The 24,220-nt window shown below is 45.4% G+C and overlaps 1 protein-coding gene across 1 annotated transcript in view; it reads right to left on the reverse strand.

Moving 5' to 3' along the window:
- The window catches only part of LOC126474289 (uncharacterized), a 176,557-nt gene that overhangs the window by 12,110 nt on the left and 140,227 nt on the right, over positions 1-24,220 (reverse strand). Inside the window, exons 5-6 of the mRNA XM_050101753.1 lie at positions 12,679-12,923; positions 4,583-4,907 (exon numbers count right to left, since the gene is read on the reverse strand). Coding sequence (XP_049957710.1) covers positions 4,583-4,907; positions 12,679-12,923 — 570 coding nt within the window. The remainder of the gene's footprint in view (positions 1-4,582; positions 4,908-12,678; positions 12,924-24,220) is intronic.

Consider the following 24,220-nt stretch of genomic DNA (forward strand, 5'->3'; position numbering starts at 1 on the left):
GGCCAATATTACTGTGTCTGTTGAATTACCTTTTCTGTGTATCTTAAATGAAATCTGTTGTTTACTAATGCCGATAGTGACCTCTAAAAAGTTGAAAGAGTCTCCTCCCAACTCCTTTGTAACTTTAATTTCACTGTGGTGTGAATTCAAATGTTGAAAAAAATATTTAATTGTCTGGTGGTATCTGTCCACAAGCACACTACATCATCAACATATCTAGTTCAGTATTTTATTTCAGAACTTATTCAGAACGTTAAGTTTATCTGCAGAATTCGGCCGTGTGGCTTAGGTGCCGAAACTCGTTGACAAAGTTACTGGCTCGCTGCAAGGCTCCTTGTCATGACCTGGTTGACACACTGAACAGCGCAAATAACAGACAAATTGCACTTCAAACTTTAAAATAATTCCAAGTGAACGAAATAGAGAAAATAAATAGACTCATCCACACCACCGACCCTAGCAGCATGAGGGTGCGGAAGAGGGAATTTACACCTACGGTATTTTTATACAAATGATAAGTCATGTAGAGAACAAATTTAGCTGAAATTGCTCCAGGTGTCCCTGAATCATTCGCATCTGTAAGGCATGTAGATGGTTCCTAACCCCACAATCTTTCCTGCTACAAAGATAATAAGTAACCAGTAAATCTCCGATTCTTTGAAGAATCGAACTCAACTGTATAAAACTGCTTCGAACTTGTGATTACTTTAAGAAAGAAGTCATCTGGTAAACAATGGAACTCTCATTATAAAATAATGGTGTTGGCGATTTGTGTTCCGTTCTGACATGAACTACTCGTAGTTTCTCTAGTTTTATCATACTAAGTGTCGTACAGTGATATAATTTTGTAGGTATATTCAGTGATAGATGCGGATGCCGACTGCGAAATGTATTGCGATACAGTTAGTAGTAAAGATGTAAATAATTAAGTCTTGTCTGATGCTGAGGTTTGACTGCATGAACAGCAAAAATTTAGGTTAGTAAGTCGTAAACGTTTTTCCTTTCATCGTTTTGTGGTGGTCGTCAGAGAGAAAAAATTTCGTAAGGTGTAAAGTTATGTGTGAAGTCGGTTGTACGTCATTAAGCGGTCTGATTTTAAAATTCTGGAGGCACATACTCTGGGTATTTGCGCGCAGTTCAGTTATGCTTCTATTTCACCACCACCCGGACCCCTTTGAGAGGCAGGTGGTTCTTACATCCACAGTCCTTCCTTCCAGACAGCAAGTTATATGTCTACAAGTTTAGCTGAAATGGACCGAGTGGTGCAGGAAGAGATGTGGAGCATATGTAAGTACATATCTAAATACATATGTATGTCCGCATGTACGTCCATGGGTGAACTATAGCTCCACCAACAAACTTTCAGAGGTGGCAGAACAGATCGAAAATAGAAAAAGAATATTTCAATTGAATTAACTGTGGGTTCTTGGTGAAACATTGCAAAGTAACTAAACAAACACTGTTTTTTGCCTTGTTTCACAAATTTTATCATTAATGTTACTGCACAATCTAGGTTTCGGGCTATAAGCCCATTTTCAAGTACATTACTGAACCCCAAAGATGATAATGCACAGGCAAAGAAAATCATCTCAGTTTCTTAAGGCATCGATTCACAGCTTAATGTAAAATTACGTCAATGACCATTTTTTAACAAATTATATATGTAATTACACAGTTCAGGAATCGGACTAACATGACAGGAGTGAAGTTATGGATCAGCCAGGAACTTTTTAGCTACTGACGGAGTGAGGCCCAAAGTTTTGCTTCTATCCTGGGGTTGTGTTCTCGTCTAAAAGAGGTGAATAACTGAATTGGGTTTTGCTCGTTTAGTAATAGATGTGGGTTGTACACATCTGTCTTTTAATTTCTAAAATTTCTAATTGATTGAGTTTAGTTGGAAATTGAAGATGCCGGATTCAGCCTTTGCGGAACATTTCCTGAACAACAACCACAAATACATAATACATGTACAACTCTTATACACAGAGGAAAAGGGGGCTAAAAAATGGTTCAAATGGCTCTGAGCACTATGGGACTTAACATCTGAGGTCATCAGTCCCCTAGAATTAGAACTACTTAAATGTAACTAACCTAAGGACATCACACACAGGCAGGATTCGAACCTGCGACTGAAGCGCCTAGAACCGCTCGGCCACCGCGGCTGGCAAAAGAGGGGGGCTAAACTCAACCAATTAGAAATTTTAGAAATTAAAATACAAATTTGTACATTTACAACCCTATTATTAAACGAGTAGACCCAATTCAGTTATTCACCTCCTTTAAATGAGACCACAACCCCAGGATGGAAGCAAGACTTTGGGCCACAGTCCATAAGTAGGTAAAAAGTTCTTGGTTGATGCATAATTTCATTCCAGTCATGTTAGTGTAATTCCTGAATTGAGTTGAGACCGTAATTTGCACATGAATCTCTGTACACAGAGTGAACCGGAACTCCACCGTACTATGGAACAAAATAAGAAAAAAGTCTGGAAAACAAGGGCGCTAAGGTGCATCCCTCAAGAGCTACGAACACTTGTTGACCTTCACTACTACGAAACATATATGTAATTTGTTAAAAATGATCATTGACGTTATTTTACATTAAGCTATGGATCGATACCTTAAGAAAATGAGATGATTATATTTGCTCTGTCATCATGTTTATCTGTGCTTTATCGTCTTTGGGATCAGTAATGTATTAAAATGGGTTTATAGCCCGAAACCTAGGTTGTGCAGTAGCATTAATAACAGAATTTGTAAAACAAGGCAAGAAACAGTGTTTGTTTAGTTTAAAAAATGTCTTTTAAACGTGAGCTCTGAAATGCATACCTTAAGAGCTTCGAGGATTTGTTCAATTTCGATGCTGTGAATCAAAATCCCTTCCACTGCATCCTCCTTGCTTTCCATATTTTGAGAGGTGGTAGAATGGGACAAAACAAGAAGAAGGTATCCAGTAAACATTTCCACCAGATTGCACTATGAGCACTTGTTCAGTGGAGGAGTTGTGTTTCGTAGTAGTGAAGATTAACAAGTGTTCGTAGCTCTTGAGGGATGCACCTTAGCGCCCTTTTTTTCTAGACTTTTTTCTTATTTTGTTCCATAGTACGATGGAGTTCTGGTTCACTCTGTGTACAGAGATTCATGTGCAAATTACGGTCTCAACTCAAAACTTTATAGTCGGTAAATGTGCACAAAAGTAAATTCATTTCTCTAAGTCAGTTCTTTACAGACGAATGGAAAAACTGGTAGAAGCCGACCTCAAGAAGATCAGTTTGGTTTCCGTAGAAATGTTGGAACATGCGAGGCAATACTGACCCTACGACTTGTCTTAGGAAATTAAGGGAAGGCAGACCTACGATTCTAGCATTTTCAGGCTTAGATAAAGCTTTCTATAATGTTGACTGGAATACTCTCTTTCAAATTCTGAAGGTGACAGGGGTAAAATATAGGTTCAAATGGCTATGAACACTATGAGACTTAACATCTGAGATCATCAGTCCCCTAGAACTTAGAACTACTTAAACCTAACTAACCTAAGGACATCACACACATCCATGCCCGAGGCAGGATTAGAACCTGCGACCGTATCAGTCACGCGGTTCCAGACTGAAGCGATGGGAACCTCTACGCCATTCCAGCCGGCGGTAAAAACTAGATTGTAGGTATAAGAGTCGAGGGGCACGAAAGAGAAGCAGTGGTTGAGAATGGAGTCAGGCATGGTTGTAGCCTATCCCCGATGTTATTCCGTCCGTATATTGAAGAAGCAGTAAAGGAAACAAAAGAAAAAAATTGGAGTGGTAATTAGAGTCCAGGGAGCAGAAAAAAAACTTGGAGGTTTGCGGACGACATTGTAACTCTTTCAGAGGTAGCAAAGGACCTGGAAAAGCAGCTGAACGGAATGGACAGCGTCTTGAAAGAAGAACATAAGATGCACATCATCAAAACCGAGGATAATGGCATGTAGTCGGTGATGGTGAGGGAATTAGATTAGGAAATGAGACAGTTAAAGTAGTAAATGAGTTTTGCTATTTGGGAAGCAAAATAACTAATGACTGTCGAAGCATGTAGCTTATAAAATGTAGAGGCGATGGCAAGGAATGCGTTTCTGAAGAAGCGAAATTTGTAAACAGCGTAGAGGGAGACCAAGAGATGAATACACTAAGCATATTCAAAAGGATCAGATTCAGAAGGATGTAGGCTGCAGTACGTACTGGAAGATGAAGCACCTTGCACAGGATAGAGTAGCATGGAGAACTGCATCAAACCAGTCTCAGGACTGAAGACCACAACAAGAACAACAATTCAAAAGGATGTAGGCTGCAGTAGCTATTCAGAGATTAAGAAGTTTGCACAAGATAGAGTAGCATGTACAGCTGCATCAAACCAGTCTCTGGACTGGAGAAAACAACAAGAAGTCAATCTAAAACTGTACATTTCACAAAGATGCCCGTGTGAGCGTATCGATAATTGACACTGTAGGTTATACTGTATACGGAGAACTGTGGCGGCGAGTAGCGCGATGCGGCACAGGCTGGCAGGTGGATTCGCGCAGAGTTTGGAGCCGACCGACAGCCGTGCCCACCTGCAAGATGTCGGACAGCAGCTGCTCCGACTGCTGGTCGCTGTTCAGCATCGAGTCCTGGCCGCCCCAGAAGACGGGCCTGCGCGCCGAGCCCGGCGTGACGGTGGCCGAGGCGGAGGCGGAGGGCGCTTCAGTGGCCGCCGCGTCCACCGCCCCCGCAGCGCCGGCGCCAGCGCCGGGGGCGGCCGCCTCGACGCAGTATCCGGCGTACTGCGGGTAGCCGAACGGTCCACCGTCGTAGCCCGTCTGGTTGCCGTAGCGGTAGCTCGGGTTGGCCGAGCCCGCCGATGACACGCTCAGGTCGGATTGCGACAGGCCCGTGTTGCTGCGGGGCGGCGCCGCCCCCGTAGGCCCCGACGCCGGCGCCGCCCCCGAGGACGCCTCCTCGACCGACGCGCCGCCGCCCGCGTCCTCGTCGTCGTCGTCGGCGTCTGCGCGGTGAACCTGGAACGGGAGGGAAAGCGGCTGCTGACGAGGCTCTCTGGCAAACCGCGCCCTCAGCTGGGCTCCCCTCTAAACAGGACTGCCCATCTCTTGGCACTACATCCTGCCGTTAATGGGAGTTCATGCTCGACTTCTTACTTATCGATTATACGTTACGTATTTTGACAAGAGAAAAAGGTTTTACATCGCGCACAGTCTTCATTATTTCCCCTACATTTTGGCAGACAAGCCTTTCAATCGATACGTGTTTTCGTAAAGTAATGGTTACGATTAATGATTATCATAGTTTGGTTTACATGTTTTGTTAAACGTGTACTGTGTTAACAAAACGTAGACGATGGTCACATTAACTGGAGCCCCTTCACTTGCTTTAACCGTCACCCCTTACCTTTTCATGTTCAAAGTCTGCCTGTATTAGTACACACTCTCTATTTTCTTGAAATTCTCTTAAATTCCAAGAGGAGAAGTTGCGTGTATCTGCCGAAACAGCAGAGAATATTTAACTGGCGACTCTTAGGAGGGGGTGTCTCAAGAGAAAGGGTTTAATATTGAGGAGTATGACAGAAACGGTCCTTCGAAGCCAAAAGGTCGAGTAAATATGGGCTCTAAAATGTGTACACCTTACGATCTATGGGCAGTTCTTCATCTTCGATACTGTGAAACAAATATCTTGTAAAGGAAGCTCTTCGCTTTCCATATTTTGGGAGGAGGCACTATGTACAAAAAAGAAAAAAAGTCTAGTAAACATGGGCTCTAAAATGCGTATCTCAAGATCTATGAGCACTTGTTCATCTTCGCTACAGTGACACACGCTTTTACTAAACAAGTGCTCATAGCATTTTAGAATCTACGTTTAAGACTGTTGTGCTTCAAATGATCGTCCGCGACATAACCCTGAATATTATCAAATCCTCCTGGGACACACTGTATCTCGAGATCTTTTGCTGAAACGTGTACTCATATTTTTAAAAGTGTTGTTTTACTTTCAAAAATGGTTCAAATGGCTCTGAGCACTGTGGGACTTGACATATGAGGTCGTCGGTCCCTAGAACTGGGAACTTCTTGGATCTGACTAGGCTAGGGACATCACGCGCATCCATGCCCGAGGCGGGGTTCGGACCTGCGTCCGTGGCGGTCGCGCGGTTCCGGACTGAGGCGCCTGGAACCGCTCGGCCACCGCGACTGGCTTTTACTTTCATATAATATGCGAAGACAGTGTCAAATAAAATAGATTTCGCTGATTTAAGCACACATAGTAGCATGAACTTTGATATATGAACCATTATCTGTCGCACGTATTAAACAGCTGTCATAACACTGAAACTATCCGTCCATGATCACTTTTATTGGCATCGCATCTCAGTCATTTTCAGGAAATCGAGGTTCAAAATTGTACGAGCAACTCGCGAGAACTAGCATGATATCTTTAAATGGGACGCGGCTTATTTCGTTATTCATCATTCACCTATTCTAGTTTATACTCCATTTTTAATGACTGCATCATCGGCAGGACGTGTAATCCAAACCTACCCCACGTTAGTTTCTTAGCGAGAAGAATGGAGTACAGTGACACAGCTAAAAAGCGGTTTTGATTGCCCGCATCAGACATTTTGCTGTTTTAAAGAAACTCGCCGCACAAAGAAACAAAAAAAACAAAAAAAACAAAAAAAAACAACGAAAACCATTCAAAACTTTACATTGGCTGTGCCTGAACTGGCGCTGAAGGGAACAGAGCGGTATGGCAACTCTCAATTATTATTATTATTATTATTATTATTATTTTGGCTGCTGCCAACATTAGATAGTTGTCTGTATTGTGTGAGGTATCCATTGTCGTCTACTTTGATATTGTTTTACACTTCAGTGCTCCGAGTGTCTTTTATTGTTCAGTACGTTATCAAAAGGAGTGATGATGCAGTTCCTGAGCCGTCTCGTGAGTTGCCTACAACGCCTACCGGTAGGCGTACTTTAGAATAAAAAACTAATGCTACGTAGCAAAATTATATTGCGTACGACTGAACTTTGCAAAATGGAAAGGGAGCGGAAAGTATTGCTCCACAAAGCTTTCGTGAGAGCTTCTACGTACACAGGACAAAGCACTGGTATGTTCAAATGGTTTCAAAGCATCTACCTGGCGCATCACTGAAAATGCTTGGGAAAAAAAGATATTTAGTTGGAGATCGCTTTGTCCTCGATGGTGAGTGTTCATCGGAGGTGAGGGTATCGTCTGGAGTGCCCCAGGGAAGTGTGGTAGGTCCGCTGTTGTTTTCTATCTACATAAATGGTCTTTTGGATAGGGTGGATAGCAATGTGAAGCTGTTTGCTGATGATGCTGTGGTGTACGGGAAGGTGTCGTTGAGTGACTGTAGGAGGATACAAGATGACTTGGACAGGATTTGTGATTGGTGTAAAGAATGGCAGCTAACTCTAAATATATATAAATGTAAATTAATGCAGATGAATAGGAAAAAGAATCCTGTAACATTTGAATACTCCATTAGTAGCGTAGCGCCTAACACAGTCACGTCCATTAAATATTTGGGCATAACATTGCAGAGCGATATGAAGTGGGAAAAGCATGTAATGACAGTTGTGGGGAAGGCGGATAGTCGTCTTCGGTTCATTAGTAGAATTTTGGGAAGATGTGGTGCATCTGTAAAGGAGACCGCTTATAAAACACTAATACGACCTATTCTTGAGTACTGCTTGAGTGTTTGGGATCCCTATCAGGTCACATTGAGAGAGGATGTAGAAGCAATTCAGAGGCGGGCTGCTAGATTTGTTACTGGGAGGTTTGACCATCACGCGAGTCTTACGGAAATGCTTCAGGACCACGGGTGGGAGTCTCTGGAGGAAAGGAGGCGTTCTTTTCGTGAATCGCTACTGAGGAAATTTAGAGAACCAGCGTTTGAGGCTGACTGCAGTACAGTTTTACTGCTGCCAACTTACATGTCGCGGAAAGACCACAAAGATAAGATAAGAGAGAGATTAGGGCTCGTACAGAGGCATATAGACAGTCATTTTTCCCTCGTTCTGTTTGGGAGTGGAACATGGAGAGAAGATGCTAGTTATGGTACGAGGTACCCTCCGCCACGCACCGTATGGTGGATTGCGGAGTATGTATGTAGATGTAGATGTAGAATGGCGAGGCTGAGCATGTGCGCAGCAGATAAAGTAATCCAAAACATCCAGAACACCGACCTCGAACTACAACGGCTGGGACGGGAGTTGTCTTTCTGTTGTCTAGCAGGGCACACGGGTATTGAGGGAAACGAAAGGGCGCATCTAGCAGCCCTAGGCTGCTAGATGCGCCCTTTCGTTTCCCTCAATACCCGTGTGCCCTGCTAGACAACAGAAAGATGCTGAATTACTTCAGTGCGCTGTCCCCCTGTGTGCTACTATCTCGCTGCTGAGGTACAGAGTCAGGCGTCGATGGGAAGAAGACAATAAGCTGCTTCTCGTCCAGTGGCGTGCCTCATACCAGCCACGAAGACGGGACGAGTTTTCTCCTTACTCGTGTTCACCTAAGCCACAGCCCTGTGATACATGATTTGTTGCTTTGGTAAGAGGATCCTCCAATGTGTGGTGCTTGTGGTGTGCAGATCAGTCTGCGCCACACTTTTCTCGACTGCATTTTATTTTCGGACCAGGGGGTAGTCGCAGACTTGCTGACAGATGTGTCTTCTATTTTAACTGACACTGAAACGAATGCGGTTAGAGCTCTAAGGATTTGTCATCTGCCCAACTTATTTCCAAAAATTGTAGGGAGATGTTCTTGATGTGTTACCAGCGTGACTATGTCGACCACGATTTTTGTTAGTGGTCAGCCAGACACATTTTCCTACGCCTTTCTGTTGGCTATTCTCTGCTTTCACTTCTGTTTTAATCCCATGTGTAGCACCGATCACCCTTCTCCATTGTATTAAGGCGTGTGTGATAGAGTGGTTGTGTGGATCAAAGCGAGTGAGGTGGGAGTGAGTGCATGAGTGTTATATTATAGGTTTCCTCTTCACCGTGTGTCAACAATTTTAGTCATTTTATCCGCATTGCTTTCTTTTAACATGTGTAACGACGCTGATAACCTCAGCGTTGAGCGTCCGTAAGCTCCGAACACACACACACACACACACACACACACACACACACACACACACACACACACAAGCACACATGGGGAGTTTGACGAAAGAAATAGTTCATCTAGGACTAGGAGTAAAATGGTGAAAAGTGTTGTTGCTGCTCGGAAATAGATGACTGGTCGGAAGATGACATGAAATAGTTTAATATTCCAAAACAACACGAATTTGTGTATCATGAAGTACGTTACATCAACAGAATCAGCAAAAACCAATGACAGGAAGATGTACAATTTCTGATAAAGAAGCAGCAGAAGAGCTGATTTAGTGCTGCATTGCTATGCAGGCTTATTTCATTGGAGTTACTGGTAATGGTTTAGGAAAAACTGCCGCCCATTGCACAAAGAGAAATAGCATTGAACACCCTTTAAAAGATGAAATTGCTAGGAAAAATACCTTAACCTCTGTCTTGAACGCTATAAAAGCAGACTAATACAACTAAAACCTACATGAGCATCAGATAGCAAGGCTATTACTTTAAGAAAAGAAAGCACACAGGAATACTACAACGTTCTGGAAGATGTTATATTATACTGCTTTGAAACTAGATTATGTTTTCTGTGATTTACCAGCTTTTTGTTATTTTTTAGTGTTATTTAGATAATTTTACAAGGCGTCCTGTCTTCCCAATTATTTTTCAAAGTCCAAAAGTGTAGGGTGTTCCGCCGTAACCACAAAGCGCCGGCACGAAGGCGAAGAACGCAGGAGCAGAGAAGGCTGTGAGACGACATCAACCAAATAGCCCACCGACTATGACGGCACCTCGACAGGAGCAGCCTCTACAAGACAGGAATATAAGCGCTGCTCCTGGCAGGCCCGGCCGCAAAGCACTAGACCGACACCAGTAGAAACCACCCCTCAGGAGAGAGCACGGCGATAGCCGTTGATAGTGATCCATATCCATTGCTTGTATTGACATAGTATATAGAGAAAGACACTATCTGCATGCCGCCCATCGCTTGCGACACGTTCTTGTAAATCCCAAGTTAGATATTGTAGATCTTCTTTGTTTTAATAAAACTATTAATGTGATTTGCTTGAATTGTATTACAGCTATCCGAGAAAGCAGCATCCTTTAGGCACTCTATAAGAGACTAGTGGGCAGGACACAGAGGCTCTATGAAATTAATACTTTTTCGTACAATAAAGAACGACCACCGTCAGTCACAATCGTGATCTTATTTAAATGGACGACGCATTTCGAGCCCTGGGGACTCATCTTCAGGCACTTTGACAGTTTAAATCAATTTTTTCTGATTTAGGTTAATTCTGGTCTGTTTCGACGCATCCACTTCTGTAAAGAGACCGCAATTAAGCTAAAAGAGAAAAAATCTCTCACATATTTCCACTTTCTTCTTTTCGTTACTACTTACCCCCCCTGCCCCCCCCCCCCCCCCACATCCACCCCCCACCCCACCACCTACACTGTCTCCTTCACTCGTTTTCTAGCACTGTAATGTCACTGTCAGCTAAGTATCATTGCCCCGTCTTTCCATATATCCACTGCTGAAAAGAGATCAGCATTAACTTAAATCTGAAAAAAGTGCCCAAAGATGAGCGCCCAGGGCTCGAAATGATTCGTGCATTGAAGTAAAATCACGATTGTAACTGAAGGCGGTTGTTCTTCATTTTACGAAAGTAAGATAGCTACTGGAGAAATACTGACAAGAATGGATAAAATTAAAGAATACTTTTTCCGTGATAAATTTTAAATACAGGGCGGTACATTGATCGTGACCAGGCCAAATATCTCACGAAATAAGCGTCAAATGAAGAAACTACAAAGCACGAAACTTGTCTAGCTTGAAGCGGGAAACCAGATGGCGCTATGGTTGGCCCGCTAGATTTCGCTGCCACAGGTTAAACGGATATCAAAAGCGTTTTTCTGAGTAGGAACCCCCCTTTGTTATTACACGCTCTTGTGGTACGTAAAGAAATATGAATGTTTTAGTTGGATCACTTTTTTCGCTTTGCGACACATCGCGCTGTAATAGTCACAAACATATGGCTCAAAATTTTAGACGGAGAGTTGGTAACAGGTCAGTTTTTTTAAAATAAAATACAGAACGTAGGTACGTTTGAACATTTTATTTCGGTTGTTCCAATGTGATACATATACCTTTGTGAACTTATAATTTCTGAGAACGCATGCTGTTACAGCGTGATTACCTGTAAATACCACATTAGTGCAATAAATGCTCAAAATGATGTCCGTCAACCTCAGTGCATTTGGCAATACGTGTAACGACATTCCTCTCGACAGCGAGTAGTTAGCCTCCCGTAATGTTCGCACATGCATTGACAATGCGCTGACGCATGTTGTCAGGCGTTGTCGGTGGATCACGATAGCAAATATCCTTCAACTTTCCCCGCAGAAAGAAATTCGGGGACGTCAGATCCGGTGAACGTTCGACGACCAATCCACATGTCATGAAATATGCTAATCAATACGGCTTCAACCGCACGCGAGCTACGTGCCGGACATCCATCATGTTGGAAGTACATCGCCATTCTGTCCTGCAGTGAAACATCTTGTAGTAGGCCTAACATCGGTAGAAGATTACGTAGGAAATCAGCATACATTGCACCATTTAGACTGCCGTCGATAAAATGGGGGCCAATTATCCTTCCTCCCATAATACCGCACCATACATTAACCCGCCAAGGTCGCTGATGTTCCACTCGTAGCATTCATCGTGGATTTTCCGTTGCCCAGTAGTGTATATTATGTCGGTTTACGTTACCGCTGTTGGTGAATGTCGCTTCGTCGCTAAATAGAACGCGTGCAAAAATCTGTCATCGTCCCGTAATTTCTCTTGGGCCCAGTGGCAGAACTGTACACGACGTTCAAAGTCGTCGCCATGCAATTCCTGGTGCATAGAAATATGGTACGGGTGCAATCGATGTTGATGTAGCATTCTCAACACCGACGTTTTTGAGATTCCCGATTCTCGCGCAATTTGTCTGATGTCGTCCAGATACCGAGCGGCTCTACGTAGGACACGCCCGTTGGGCATTTTGATCACAATAGCCATACATCAACACGATATCGACCTTTTCCGCAATTGGTAAACGGTCCATTTTAACACGGGTAATGTATGACGAAGCAAATACCGTCCGCACCGGCGGAATGTTACGTGATACCACGTACTTATACGTTTGGGACTATTACAGCGCCATCTATCACAAAGCGAAAAAAGTGGTCCAACTAAAACTTTCTTATTTCTTTACGTACTACACGAACGTGTAATAAAAAATGGGGGTTCCTATTTTTAAAAAACGCAGTTGATATCCGTTTGACCTATAGCAGCGCCATGTAGCGGGCCAACCACAGCTCCATCTGGTTTCCCCCTTCAAGCTAGACGAGTTTCGTTGTTTGTAGTTTTTTCGTTTGATGCTTATTTCGAGAGATATTTGGCGCGGTCACTGTCAATGGACCACCCTATATATTGTGCGACCGTAACATGCAAACGTGCACAACATTACGAAGTAAATATTACGCGCGTTACAAATTACGCCAGAGGCCCAGACGAAGACGCCTCCACGCCCACCTGCGCGCGCTGACTGGCGGCGGGGGCGGCCTGCCTGCAGGCGCCGGGGTTGCCCGCGTCGGCGCCGGCGTCGGCGTCGCCGCAGGCGGGCAGCGCCGAGTAGCCGCGCGGCTGCGTCACCTCCACCACGAACACCGGCTCGTGCTCGGGCGACGCCGAGGTCGTGAACGTGGTCGTCGTCGTCTTGGTGGCGCCGTCCTGCAGCCGCACCTGCACCCGCCACAGTTCAGCTCATTTACCTGCCGGTCTTGCTGAAGCTTCTCCAATGCGGGAGGTTTTTCTCAACTGTCGATTACAAACATATTCAAAGCAGGGGAAAAATACGAATATGTCCCTTTTCATTTATGACTCTGACTGAAAAGTGGGGTACTAGCTGCCGTTTTCTACTGTCCCGAGCACCTTTAAAAATGTTCTCTTGCGAACATATTTCCGCGTTTCTTGACTTGCAACTAACCTGTCACTTCCGCAAGCTCCCTTAAGTGTATCCTGCTCACAATCACCAGTCCATCACTGTAAGTCGCTCATATGTTGTGGGGCGGCCGGTGGAAAATAAAGAATTATTTCTATTATTTATTGCCGTTCTCAACACAGGCTCTCTAACTACAAAGTTGGCAACCAGAAAGTGATTAGTAAAAACGTGATGCCTGTAATCAGAGTTCACTGTGCCCACTCTGATGGAGAAATACACTCCTGGAAATGGAAAAAAGAACACATTGACACCGGTGTGTCAGACCCACCATACTTGCTCCGGACACTGCGAGAGGGCTGTACAAGCAATGATCACACGCACGGCACAACGGACACACCAGGAACCGCGGTGTTGGCCGTCGAATGGCGCTAGCTGCGCAGCATTTGTGCACCGCCGCCGTCAGTGTCAGCCAGTTTGCCGTGGCATACGGAGCTCCATCGCAGTCTTTAACACTGGTAGCATGCCGCGACAGCGTGGACGTGAACCGTACGTGCAGTTGACGGACTTTGAGCGAGGGCGTATAGTGGGCATGCGGGAGGCCGGGTGGACGTACCGCCGAATTGCTCAACACGTGGGGCGTGAGGTCTCCACAGTACATCGATGTTGTCGCCAGTGGTCGGCGGAAGGTGCACGTGCCCGTCGACCTGGGACCGGACCGCAGCGACGCACGGATGCACGCCAAGACCGTAGGATCCTACACAGTGCCGTAGGGGACCGCACCGCCACTTCCCAACAAATTAGGGACACTGTTGCTCCTGGGGTATCGGCGAGGACCATTCGCAACCGTCTCCATGAAGCTGGGCTACGGTCCCGCACACCGTTAGGCCGTCTTCCGCTCACGCCCCAACATCGTGCAGCCCGCCTCCAGTGGTGTCGCGACAGGCGTGAATGGAGGAATGAATGGAGACGTGTCGTCTTCAGCGATGAGAGTCGCTTCTGCCTTGGTGCCAATGATGGTCGTATGCGTGTTTGGCGCCGTGCAGGTGAGCGCCACAATCAGGACTGCATACGACCGAGGCACACAGGGCCAACACCCGGCATCATGGTGTGGGGAGCGATCTCCTACACTGGCCGTACGCCACTGGTGATCGTCGAGGGGACACTGAATAGCGCACGGTACATCCAAACCGTCATCGAACCCATCGTTCTACCATTCCCAGACCGGCAAGGGAACTTGCTGTTCCAACAGGACAATGCACGTCCGCATGTATCCCGTGCCACCGAACGTGCTCTAGAAGGTGTAAGTCAACTACCCTGGCCAGTAAGATCTCCGGATCTGTCCCCCATTGAGCATGTTTGGGACTGGATGAAGCGTCGTCTCACGCGGTCTGCACGTCCAGCACGAACGCTGGTCCAGCTGAGGCGCCAGGTGGAGATGGCATGCAAGCCGTTCCACAGGACTACATCCAGCATCTCTACGATCGTCTCCATGGGAGAATAGCAGCCTGCATTGCTGCGAAAGGTGGATATACGCTGTACTAGTGCCGACATTGTGCATGCTCTGCTGCCTGTGTCTATGTGCCTGTGGTTCTGTCAGTGTGATCATGTGATGTATATGACCCCAGGAATGTGTCAATAAAGTTTCCCCTTCCTGGGACAATGAATTCACGGTGTTCTTATTTCAATTTCCAGGAGCGTAAATTATTGATTACTGAAGTTCAGTAATCTGAGGATTTAGGATGATGTCCGAGATTCGTAGAAAATGCATTTTACTACAACAATTTTCACTATATTCTGAAAACGATGAAGTGCAAAATTCCTGACAAATGATTACCCATATAAGCTATTGTACTATCAGGGCTGTTCAGAGTGTATTGCGCAGATCCTATTGTCCCTATATAACGAAACTGTTCAATAATCGTTATCGATGTAAATGTTCAAAGTGAATGCTCGCCAAAATTTGATATTAGTACTCATCAAACGCCACACTAGTAATGATAGAAAGTCCGTCCTGCGGCGACACGTGAAAATACCACATACACAAACTGAGACTAAATTACTGGAGTCGTTCCATAATGAATACTTTACCCCAATGCGAACTCATTGTCAAGTGCATATCGAGTTCCATAATACGGCATGCAAGGCATTTCCTTGCAACTGCCCAAATGCGACGCGGTTTCCGACACGGAGTGTGTGTCGATACGAATCTAGAAGAATGGTTCAAATGGCTCTGAGCACTATGGGACTTAACTTCTGAGGTCATCAGTCCCCTAGAACTTCGAACTACTTAAACCTAACTAACCTAAGGACATCACACACATCCATGCCCGAGGCAGGATTCGAACCTGCGACCGTAGCGGTCTCGCGGTTCCAGACTGAAGCGCCTAGAACCGCTCGGACACACTGGCCGGCAATCTAGAAGAGAACTGGAACTTAACTTTAGCTCGCACGCTCTTATTTATATAGCCGCGGTGCGGACTGCTGAAGGAGCAGCCGACAACATTTGCACTAATGACCAACCGCTCGGTCTAGTAAAACATCACTTCAAGTTACTAAGTAATTAATTGCTTCATTCGCTGAAGGCCAATGAAGCTCATGATTTAACTGTGCAATCAGCATACAGGTAAGTATCTGTAATAAAATTCGAATGCGGCTATGTTAAACACATTTGGCGAGAGAATTATTTTAGTGGTACTCAAAAATGGTTCTGAGCACTATGGGACTCAACTGCTGAGGTCATTAGTCCCCTAGAACTTAGAACTAGTTACACCTAACTAACCTAAGGACATCACACACATCCATGCCCGAGGCAGGATTCGAACCTGCGACCGTAGCGGTCTCGCTGTTCCAGACTGCAGCGCCAGAACCGCGTGGCCACTTCGGCCGGCTTAGTGGTACTGCATGCAATAGATGAGCTCTGAACTTGCCCTTTGGAGAGACGCCACAGCTATAGTTTTATAGCTACCTTTTTGAGACTTCTCATATCTTGTTATTATAGCGTATCTCCATTCTACCTAAATCTTAACATCCTAGCTTTATTTAATCTCTTACTTAACCGATCTTGCTTCCGAACTTTTAGGACACAAAAACAGAAAATCTGAATTTCAACCAAAATATTACTTTGTGAGATCCAGCATGCTGTTTCCATTAAATTAAAATGAAAAAGGAATCTGAATACAAATTTTGAAGTTTCTAGCTCCTTCCTGGAGCGCTGATGATTTTTACGTAAAACGTCCAAATTTCGAAAGCTGTTGAAGTTACTAAACTGAAACTTAACACATTATCATTTTAATATCATTCCTGACATCAACTTTTCAGATTATTTACTTTATTTTTTAAGGTATTGCACAACATTCATGATGTCTAGCTAGTTACAGCGGACTGGGCTGGCACGCAATGGAAAGCATATGAATTTTATATGGCGTGAGTAGGTTGCTTCCCTACAGTGTATCCACCCCCACTTGCCCGTTTTCACTCACTCATTCAGCCCAACTCATTGTCATTATTTCTTTGTGTCTCTCTGTTATTGTCTTCAGTGTCACAGCCACAGTCCGCTTCCTTCTGCCTTCTACAACTGCCTCCTCTCACTGTCGCCGTCTCCTTCTTGCTCTCCCTTACTGCTGCTGCCTCATTCATTCCATCCCACTGCTGTTGTCTCTTCTCGCTGTCACTTTTTCTCTCTTCCTCTTTCTCATTATCACATACAGTGTCTCACATAATCAATGGCTCTCATCTACTTCCACTTTCTCCTTCTGTTTATTCCTCCCTCCACCCCTCCTGACACTGTCTCCTTCACTTGTTTACTACAGCTGTTCGACTGTCACCACGTCCCTCTCTTCCTCTCACACCGCCACCGTCTCCTTCGACCTTTCTATAAAGTAACCACTGCCTGGTATTCTGTAAAACAACCACTTCCAGTATTTATTCCTTGTCCATCTCTTCGCCACTGCCGTTGTCTTCTTCTCTCTCACCATAAAAAATGCGAATATCTTCGCATGTCAAAATATTTGGAAACCCTTTTAAAGATTCCAAGGAGAGGCAGCTGGTATCCCGATTTTCTGTCAAGAGTCTTCTAAAAAAACGGAAGCATCTTCGAGTCTTTGGGCACCGATACGATCATATTTGCTATGGCTCCCTCCTTTTCCCTGTTGCAGCAGTCACTCATATGAAATGCGCTTTATGGTTCAGCAAAATTTAGATAGATTATTTATGAGAAATTGAAACGACGCAAATCTAATATTATACCCCAGAGGCGATTTTACGCCCAAAAAATTTCACATGTGCTTCTGTACTTCAGCATGGCGTTGCCAAATGATAAAGGAGATACTTTACAGCGTGTTTATCCGTGATACGTCGCTTTATAAACTACGTTTTCGTCTCACACCGCAATCAATGTGCGTATTTTACGTTTAACTTTGAACCTCTGTATCTCAGGATAAAGACATGAAGAAAATTTTCAGGGCTCTCCGAGATCGCGATCTTAGAAATACATGGTAAAAGTTACAGCCATCTGTTGTGGAAAACCGTTTCGGAATCCGTGGCTGCGATTTGGTGCCCAAAAAACAACTTTTTGGGGTGTTTCTCGACGACGGATAAACACATTGAGAACGGGGAAATGGCTCTTATACATAAATTCCTATACAGCGTACTGCTAAAATTTGAGATATTTACGGCGGTTATTTATTACATTTCGCCTCGTACCGGATTTTACTTCCAGAAGTAGGGTGACGTGGAACCTCCGTAACTTAGAAACGGATGAAGATATAAAGAAACTTTTCAATGTTTTTCCAGATGAGGATCTTAGGAATATATGTTAAAAATTTGAGCCATTTGCTTTGCATATCCATTTTGAAATCCATGGCTGGGTTTTGATATACTGGTGACAACGAAAATGTAGTGAGGCACCCTTCTTGTGGGGTTTCCCGAGGAACCGCCCACGAAGTAATGGCGCTACTGTAAGCTCCATCAGACCCACCGTAGACCACATCAAATGCAGAAAGAACGAAGCGATCTGCTGCATTTGTCTGAGCGGGATAACCAAAACCCTTGACCCTACGTTTTTAACGCCAAAAGAACCCGAGGAACGAAAACCCATGCTGTCGCATTCATACCGATTAAATGCCCCATTGAGTAAATATGTTGTTATTTCACTTGCGGTCCCGGCGGAGGTTCGAGTCCTCCCTCGGGCATGGGCATGTGTGTTTGTCCTTAGGATAATTTAGGTTAAGTAGTGTGTAAGCTTAGGGACGGATGACCTTAGCAGTTAAGTCCCATAAGATTTCACACACATTTGAACATTTTCACTTACTGAATGACTTTGGATTTGATTATGGACCAGTTTAGAGCGTCAGTGGGAATCAAAATTACGTGTTCTGATCTTTAACAAGACATGAAGAAATTTCCAGAGAGAATCAGGAGACAACCTTAACACATATCACATACTCACACGCAGCTCGGCAGGGTTCCACAGAACGTGCCGTCCTGCGTGAGTTCAAAATAACAGCATAATTGGCAACTGGAGCGTTTCATTTTAAGAAAATTTAGGCTGCGGTACATTCTGGATGCATTACGATATTTGAGACAAAGTGAAATCTCACATTGTCTGAATATTTTGTATAGATCACAACATAGCAACAGCGTAAGTGTTTACCTATGCTCGAATAACGTCAGTCACTCGTAATAACGACGTATGACACGCCTCCTGCCACTACAAAAGTCGCTATGCAGCACGCACAGTGGCGGCTGTCACTACTCGCTGCAGGCTCTTTCCCTGTCCCGCTTTAGCTCTCTGTGTCCCTCACATTCTCTCGAGTTAGCCGCCTTGAGCGCAAAGTGGAAGCTTTGGCGCGATCTTTTTTGTTTCATTTCTTAATTATGCAGCTCTGTATCGATTGACACTTAACTTAGAGGCCACGGTTCTTTAATGCCTGCATAAATATCAAGTTATTTGTTTTTCTCAGCACCTTTTCGACTATAACAGAAGTCGCCCTTTGTTGGTGCACGACCTCGCTTGTTCAGTTAGCGCGTCCCTTGGAGGCCTGTCCGGGAAACATAGGGGTAGCGAACGCCACCAGTGATGCCTAGGACCTACAGCTCACTACTCACCATACTATAACTGTGTATGTTTTACATTGAAGAACCGAAACATGTGAACTGGTGGTGTTTCGGGCGTGTGACGCTATAAGCAAATTACGAGGGTTGGAACTTTAATAGTGGCAACTATTTATTTACGACTCGTACAAAATAGATACGCCTTTCAAATATTTACTGACCTTCTACTATGTACTCACCAGCATTATGTATAACCTGTTGCCAGTGATGTGGAAGTCGTAGAATACTCCTAGCAGTGCCAGTTGTATTGACAGTTCGAGCGGTTCGGTCTATTGCCCGACGAATTTGTAGCAGTTCCGAAGCGAATGCCGTGAGGTGTTTCCTTCAGTTTGTAAATCGAGTTAAACTCACGAGGGCTTAAGTCAGGGGAGTGCAGTAGGTGGTATAGCACTTAGAAACCCCATCAGTCAAACAAATCATTAACAGCTTGCACTGTACGTGCTTGAGAATTGTCCTGAAAAATGATGGTCAGGTCCTGCAGGAAGTGTCATCACTGATCGTAGGCTGTGTTCCAAAAATGAACAGCATAGCCCTATTTTTCAACATTATTTGCGTTAATTGCGATGCCCTTTGCCACCTTGCCGGACGGTCCTGTATGGCCGCATGGTACCACTCTACTGGTCGACGCCGAAGTCTACGTCTTACTGCAGAATAACCTCCCCATCATTCACGAACTGCTTCATACGGTGTGCATCCTTCACTGGGCCAAACAGATGGAAGGTGTGAGATCCGGGCTGCAGGGTGGATGAGGAAGAACAGGCCAATGAAGTTTTGTGAGCTCCTCTTTTTTGAGGCCAGTGGAGCGAGATATTTAATTGTAATCCTACGATCACCTCGAAAGAGTGTCCGCAGGAGTCACAGCTGCGTGCGGCATGCGGTACATCGGGCAGGTTTGTTCAAATGTCTCTGATCACTATGGGACAACATCTGAGGTCATCAGTCCCCTAGAACTTAGAACTACTTAAACCTAAGGACATCACACACTTCCATGCCAGAAGGCAGCATTCGAACCTGCTACCGTAGCACCTACAAGTGACGGTACTTACGGTGGCAAAGGTCGTGTCGCTGCCTGAGACTGTGTCTATCTGAACCGCGGTTTCTGATTCTCCGCTGCCGCTCTGGACGCCTCACAGGACAGGAAGGGACGTGGACAGGCAAAGCTTAAAAGCTACCGTATGCTCAGGAGGACGGAGGCGATATGCAGCTGGTAAGGAGTATGTTGGACCCGAGGGACCTGGAATTTGCTGCGTCCTTTGTCAGTGCGGAACCAACTACATCTCTGTCTCTACTGGTTCAGTTTCGCAACGTTGGGCACAACACCAGGGAGCATTAAGAAATCATATTATTTCTTCTCTGCGTTAGCGTTAATATCGTCTAGCAGAGGCTTCGCTGTGCTCAGACAATTGGTATTGAGAAAAAAAAAAGAACAACTAATTTTGCTACCAGATGCCTTTCCTGTCGTCGCAGTCGTGCGCCCCTTGTCTTTGAACTGTGTGAATCTAGTTCTGAATGTGACCGAATTTTAACTCTTGGAATACTGTATTGTAGTTTTTCAGGCGGAAATTGGAGATCGTTCATCAAACAGGCCGTAGAAAGGACACAGTGAGTCGACAGCTTTAACCCTGACTGCGACTACATTCTCAGCGGAGAATGGGGACTTGCTTTGGACACCGAGCTATTTACGCTTCATTGGGCATCACTACCGCCGCAGACCTCGACATGACCTCTCCTAACATGATGAGTGTCTGCTGTTACTGTAGATGATTAAAGCTATAATCAGTAGCATGACGTTTATCCTAATTTGACTCTGTGGAAATCCGAGAGTGTTTTGAAGAAGAACACGGTTGTGAGAGACTCCGTCCCCACGATTCATCACGTGGGCAGATGCAGCCCCAAGGACTAGCGGAGCGCGACAGAGGCGTGCGAGGCGTGGCTGCGTTCTGCCGAGACCGGCCTCCAGCGCTCAGACCTGCGGTGGATACCGTCTCCGTGTCATTCTGGCCACGAGAGTGGAGTCTGGACTCAGAAAGAACATAGCTGTACCGCTGACGGACTGTGATGATCTGCTTGTGCGACATCACGCCACATCACATCAAGTCGCATCACATGAGTGGATGGTGGGAATATAAGTAGAGTCATTCTAACAACCACACACACACACACACACACACACACACACACACACACACGGGCGAATCCTGGCGAACGGCAGGGCTATTACTACAAATGCTGAGCGAATTATATTACGAAACGAGGCACTACAAGAAGTAGACAAATTTTGTTATTTACTGACAAGGGCTGGAGTACAGAAAAGTTTCAGGGCGAGTTGAGGTCCCAGTCAGATTCTATAAAGAATCTACAGTTGACTAACTTCTTGATCAAGAAACAGTGCCCAGTAACAGAAGGATTGGTGTCATGTGTGTGTGTGTGTGTGTGTGTGTGTGTGTGTGTGTGTGTGTGTGTGTGTTTGTGGGCATGTGTATGTGTATGAGAGAGAGACACACACACACACACACAGAGAGAGAGAGAGAGAGGGAGGAAGGGAGGTAGGGAGGAATGAAGGGAGGGAGGGAGAGGGAGAGGTGGGAGGAAGAGACGGGGGGAGAGAGAGAGAGAGAGATGGAGGGGTGGGGGGGCCGAAAAGAAAGCAGCTGAGAGAGCACACATGTCGGCCGCAGTACAGTACTTGCTATGATGGTGAGAAAACTGAAGACCTCCCAGGCTGTGCGCCACTAGTTGCGGAGGAGTATGAACTTCGTTGGAAGGAGGGCTATACTGACTCTACCCAAGATCAGAGCTCAGCTTTCAACACGATAACATAAGACCTTACATTGCCCATACCGTTCTGGCCTACCACGATATGGGGACCTGAGCAACACGTTTTCCAGATCTCCCAGCCGTTGTTAACATCTGTTTTCCTGGCAAGGATTTGGACAGAAGCATATACTCCTTTAGTATTCAAAGTCACAACTGCTACCTGAAGCAATGCTCAGCAACAGGCGTTGCAATCTACAACTTCGAAATTTGTGTCAGCATTGGCTCTCATTTCTAGGTATTGACGCGTCCCTTTAATTCGTTGATCCAGACACTCTTTACAGCCCCTAGACGTCTGTGGGTATTGTTTTGCTGTAGCAAAATATAGGTGTAGATGTAGGATACAGGAGCGCAGAAGATATCTGTTGGTGCCACACCTGATCCAGTTGTTGACAAGTCTGTGTACCGTTGTCATATATTAACGATGTAATGACTTGTACGTCGTTAAGCTTAAGGCTGTCGGAAGCCAGCAAGGGCGCTGCAAGGTAGGAAATCAGAGACACAATTCAATGAGCTGCCAAAAGTGGTTTCGTTTAGGTTGCTGGATGTCGACAGTAACGCTAGAGCCCTGTGAATTGCAGACGCTCTGGGCAGCTGTCCCAGAGGAGAAGTTCCACTTCAGGGAATTAACTGGTAACTCCTTCCACCGTCTAGTTGTGTTCTAAGGCGTCACAGCAGAAGATGGTTACAAAACAGCACTTCTTATCGGACACAGCAAGCTCAGTACTTGACCCTAAGAACTGCAATGTCAGTGGGTTTAGGCTGGTTAGAGTGCTAAAATAGTGATACTCCCTCACGAAAGACCTCTGGGCGGGTTCAAGACGTAAAACACTATCGTTTCTGGCCCTAAGAGGAAGGAGAGTGCGTTCAGCTGAACGCCCTTGCTAGGAGTCTGTTGATGTAAAGTGCAGATAGATCCCTACATACTAAGTAGGAGAATTGCTGGAATCTGAATGTGGTATCCCAGAGGCGTGCTGGAGGTGCAGAGCGACTCGTCAGATGGGCTGAAGGTATAAAGTACCAGTGGATTGGTGGGCCGACTGTAGGAAGGGAGAAATACTGAGCCGCCACAGTCCTTTACAAACCCAGTATTTAGTACTCAGACGGTGATGTCAGTCAGATCACTGGAACAGCAACAGCGTGTTTCTCATGCCTTAGCAAGCTGTGACATGTCTCCAGAATGAGATTTTCACCCTGCAGCGGAGTGTGCGCTGGTATTAAACTTTCTGTCAGATTAAAACTTTGTGCCCGACCGAGACTCGAACTCAGGACCTTTGCCTTTCACGGGCGAGTGATCTACCAACTGAGCTACACAAGCACGACTCACTTCCCGTCCTCACAGCTTTACTTACACCAGTACCTCGTCTCCTACCTTCCAAACTTCGCAGAAGGTCTCCTGCGAACCTTGCAGAACTAGCATTTCTGAAAGAAAGAATACTGCAGAGAGATGGCTTCGCCACAGCCTGGGGGATATTTCCAGAATGAGATTTCCACTCTGCAGGGGAGTGCGCGCTGATATGAAACTTACCCGCGAAAGGCACAGGTGCCGAGTTCGGATCTCGGTCCGGTACACACTTTTAATCTGCCAGGTAGTTTCATATCAGCGCACACTCCGCTGCAGAATGAAAATCTCATTCTGGATGCATCCCCCAGGCTGTAGTTAAGCCATATCTCCCCGATATCCTTTCTTCCAGAAGTGCTACACTGATGGCCATTAAAACTGCTACACTAAGAAGAAATGCAGATGATAAACGGTTATTCTTTGGACATGTGATCACATTTTCACGCAATTTGGGTGCATAGATCCTGAGAAATCAGTACCCAGAACAACCACCTCTGGCTGTAATAACGGCCTTGATACGCCTGGGCATTGAGTAAAACAGAGCTTGGATGGCGTGTACACGTACAGCTGCCCATGCTGCTTCAACACGATACCACAGTTGTTAAAGAGTAGTGACTGGCGTATTGTGACGAGCCAGTTGCTCGGCCACCATTGACCAGACGTTTTCAATTGGTGAGAGATCTGGAGAACGTGCTGACCAGGGCAGCAGTCGAACATTTTCTGTATCGAGGAAGGACCATACAGGACCTGCAACATACGGTCGTACATTATCCTGCTGAAATGTAGGGTTTCGCAGGGATCGAATGAAGCGGAGAGCCACGGGTCGTAACA

Source organism: Schistocerca serialis, chromosome 4 (genome assembly GCF_023864345.2).
Source record: "Schistocerca serialis cubense isolate TAMUIC-IGC-003099 chromosome 4, iqSchSeri2.2, whole genome shotgun sequence".
NCBI classification, from domain to species: domain Eukaryota; kingdom Metazoa; phylum Arthropoda; class Insecta; order Orthoptera; family Acrididae; genus Schistocerca; species Schistocerca serialis.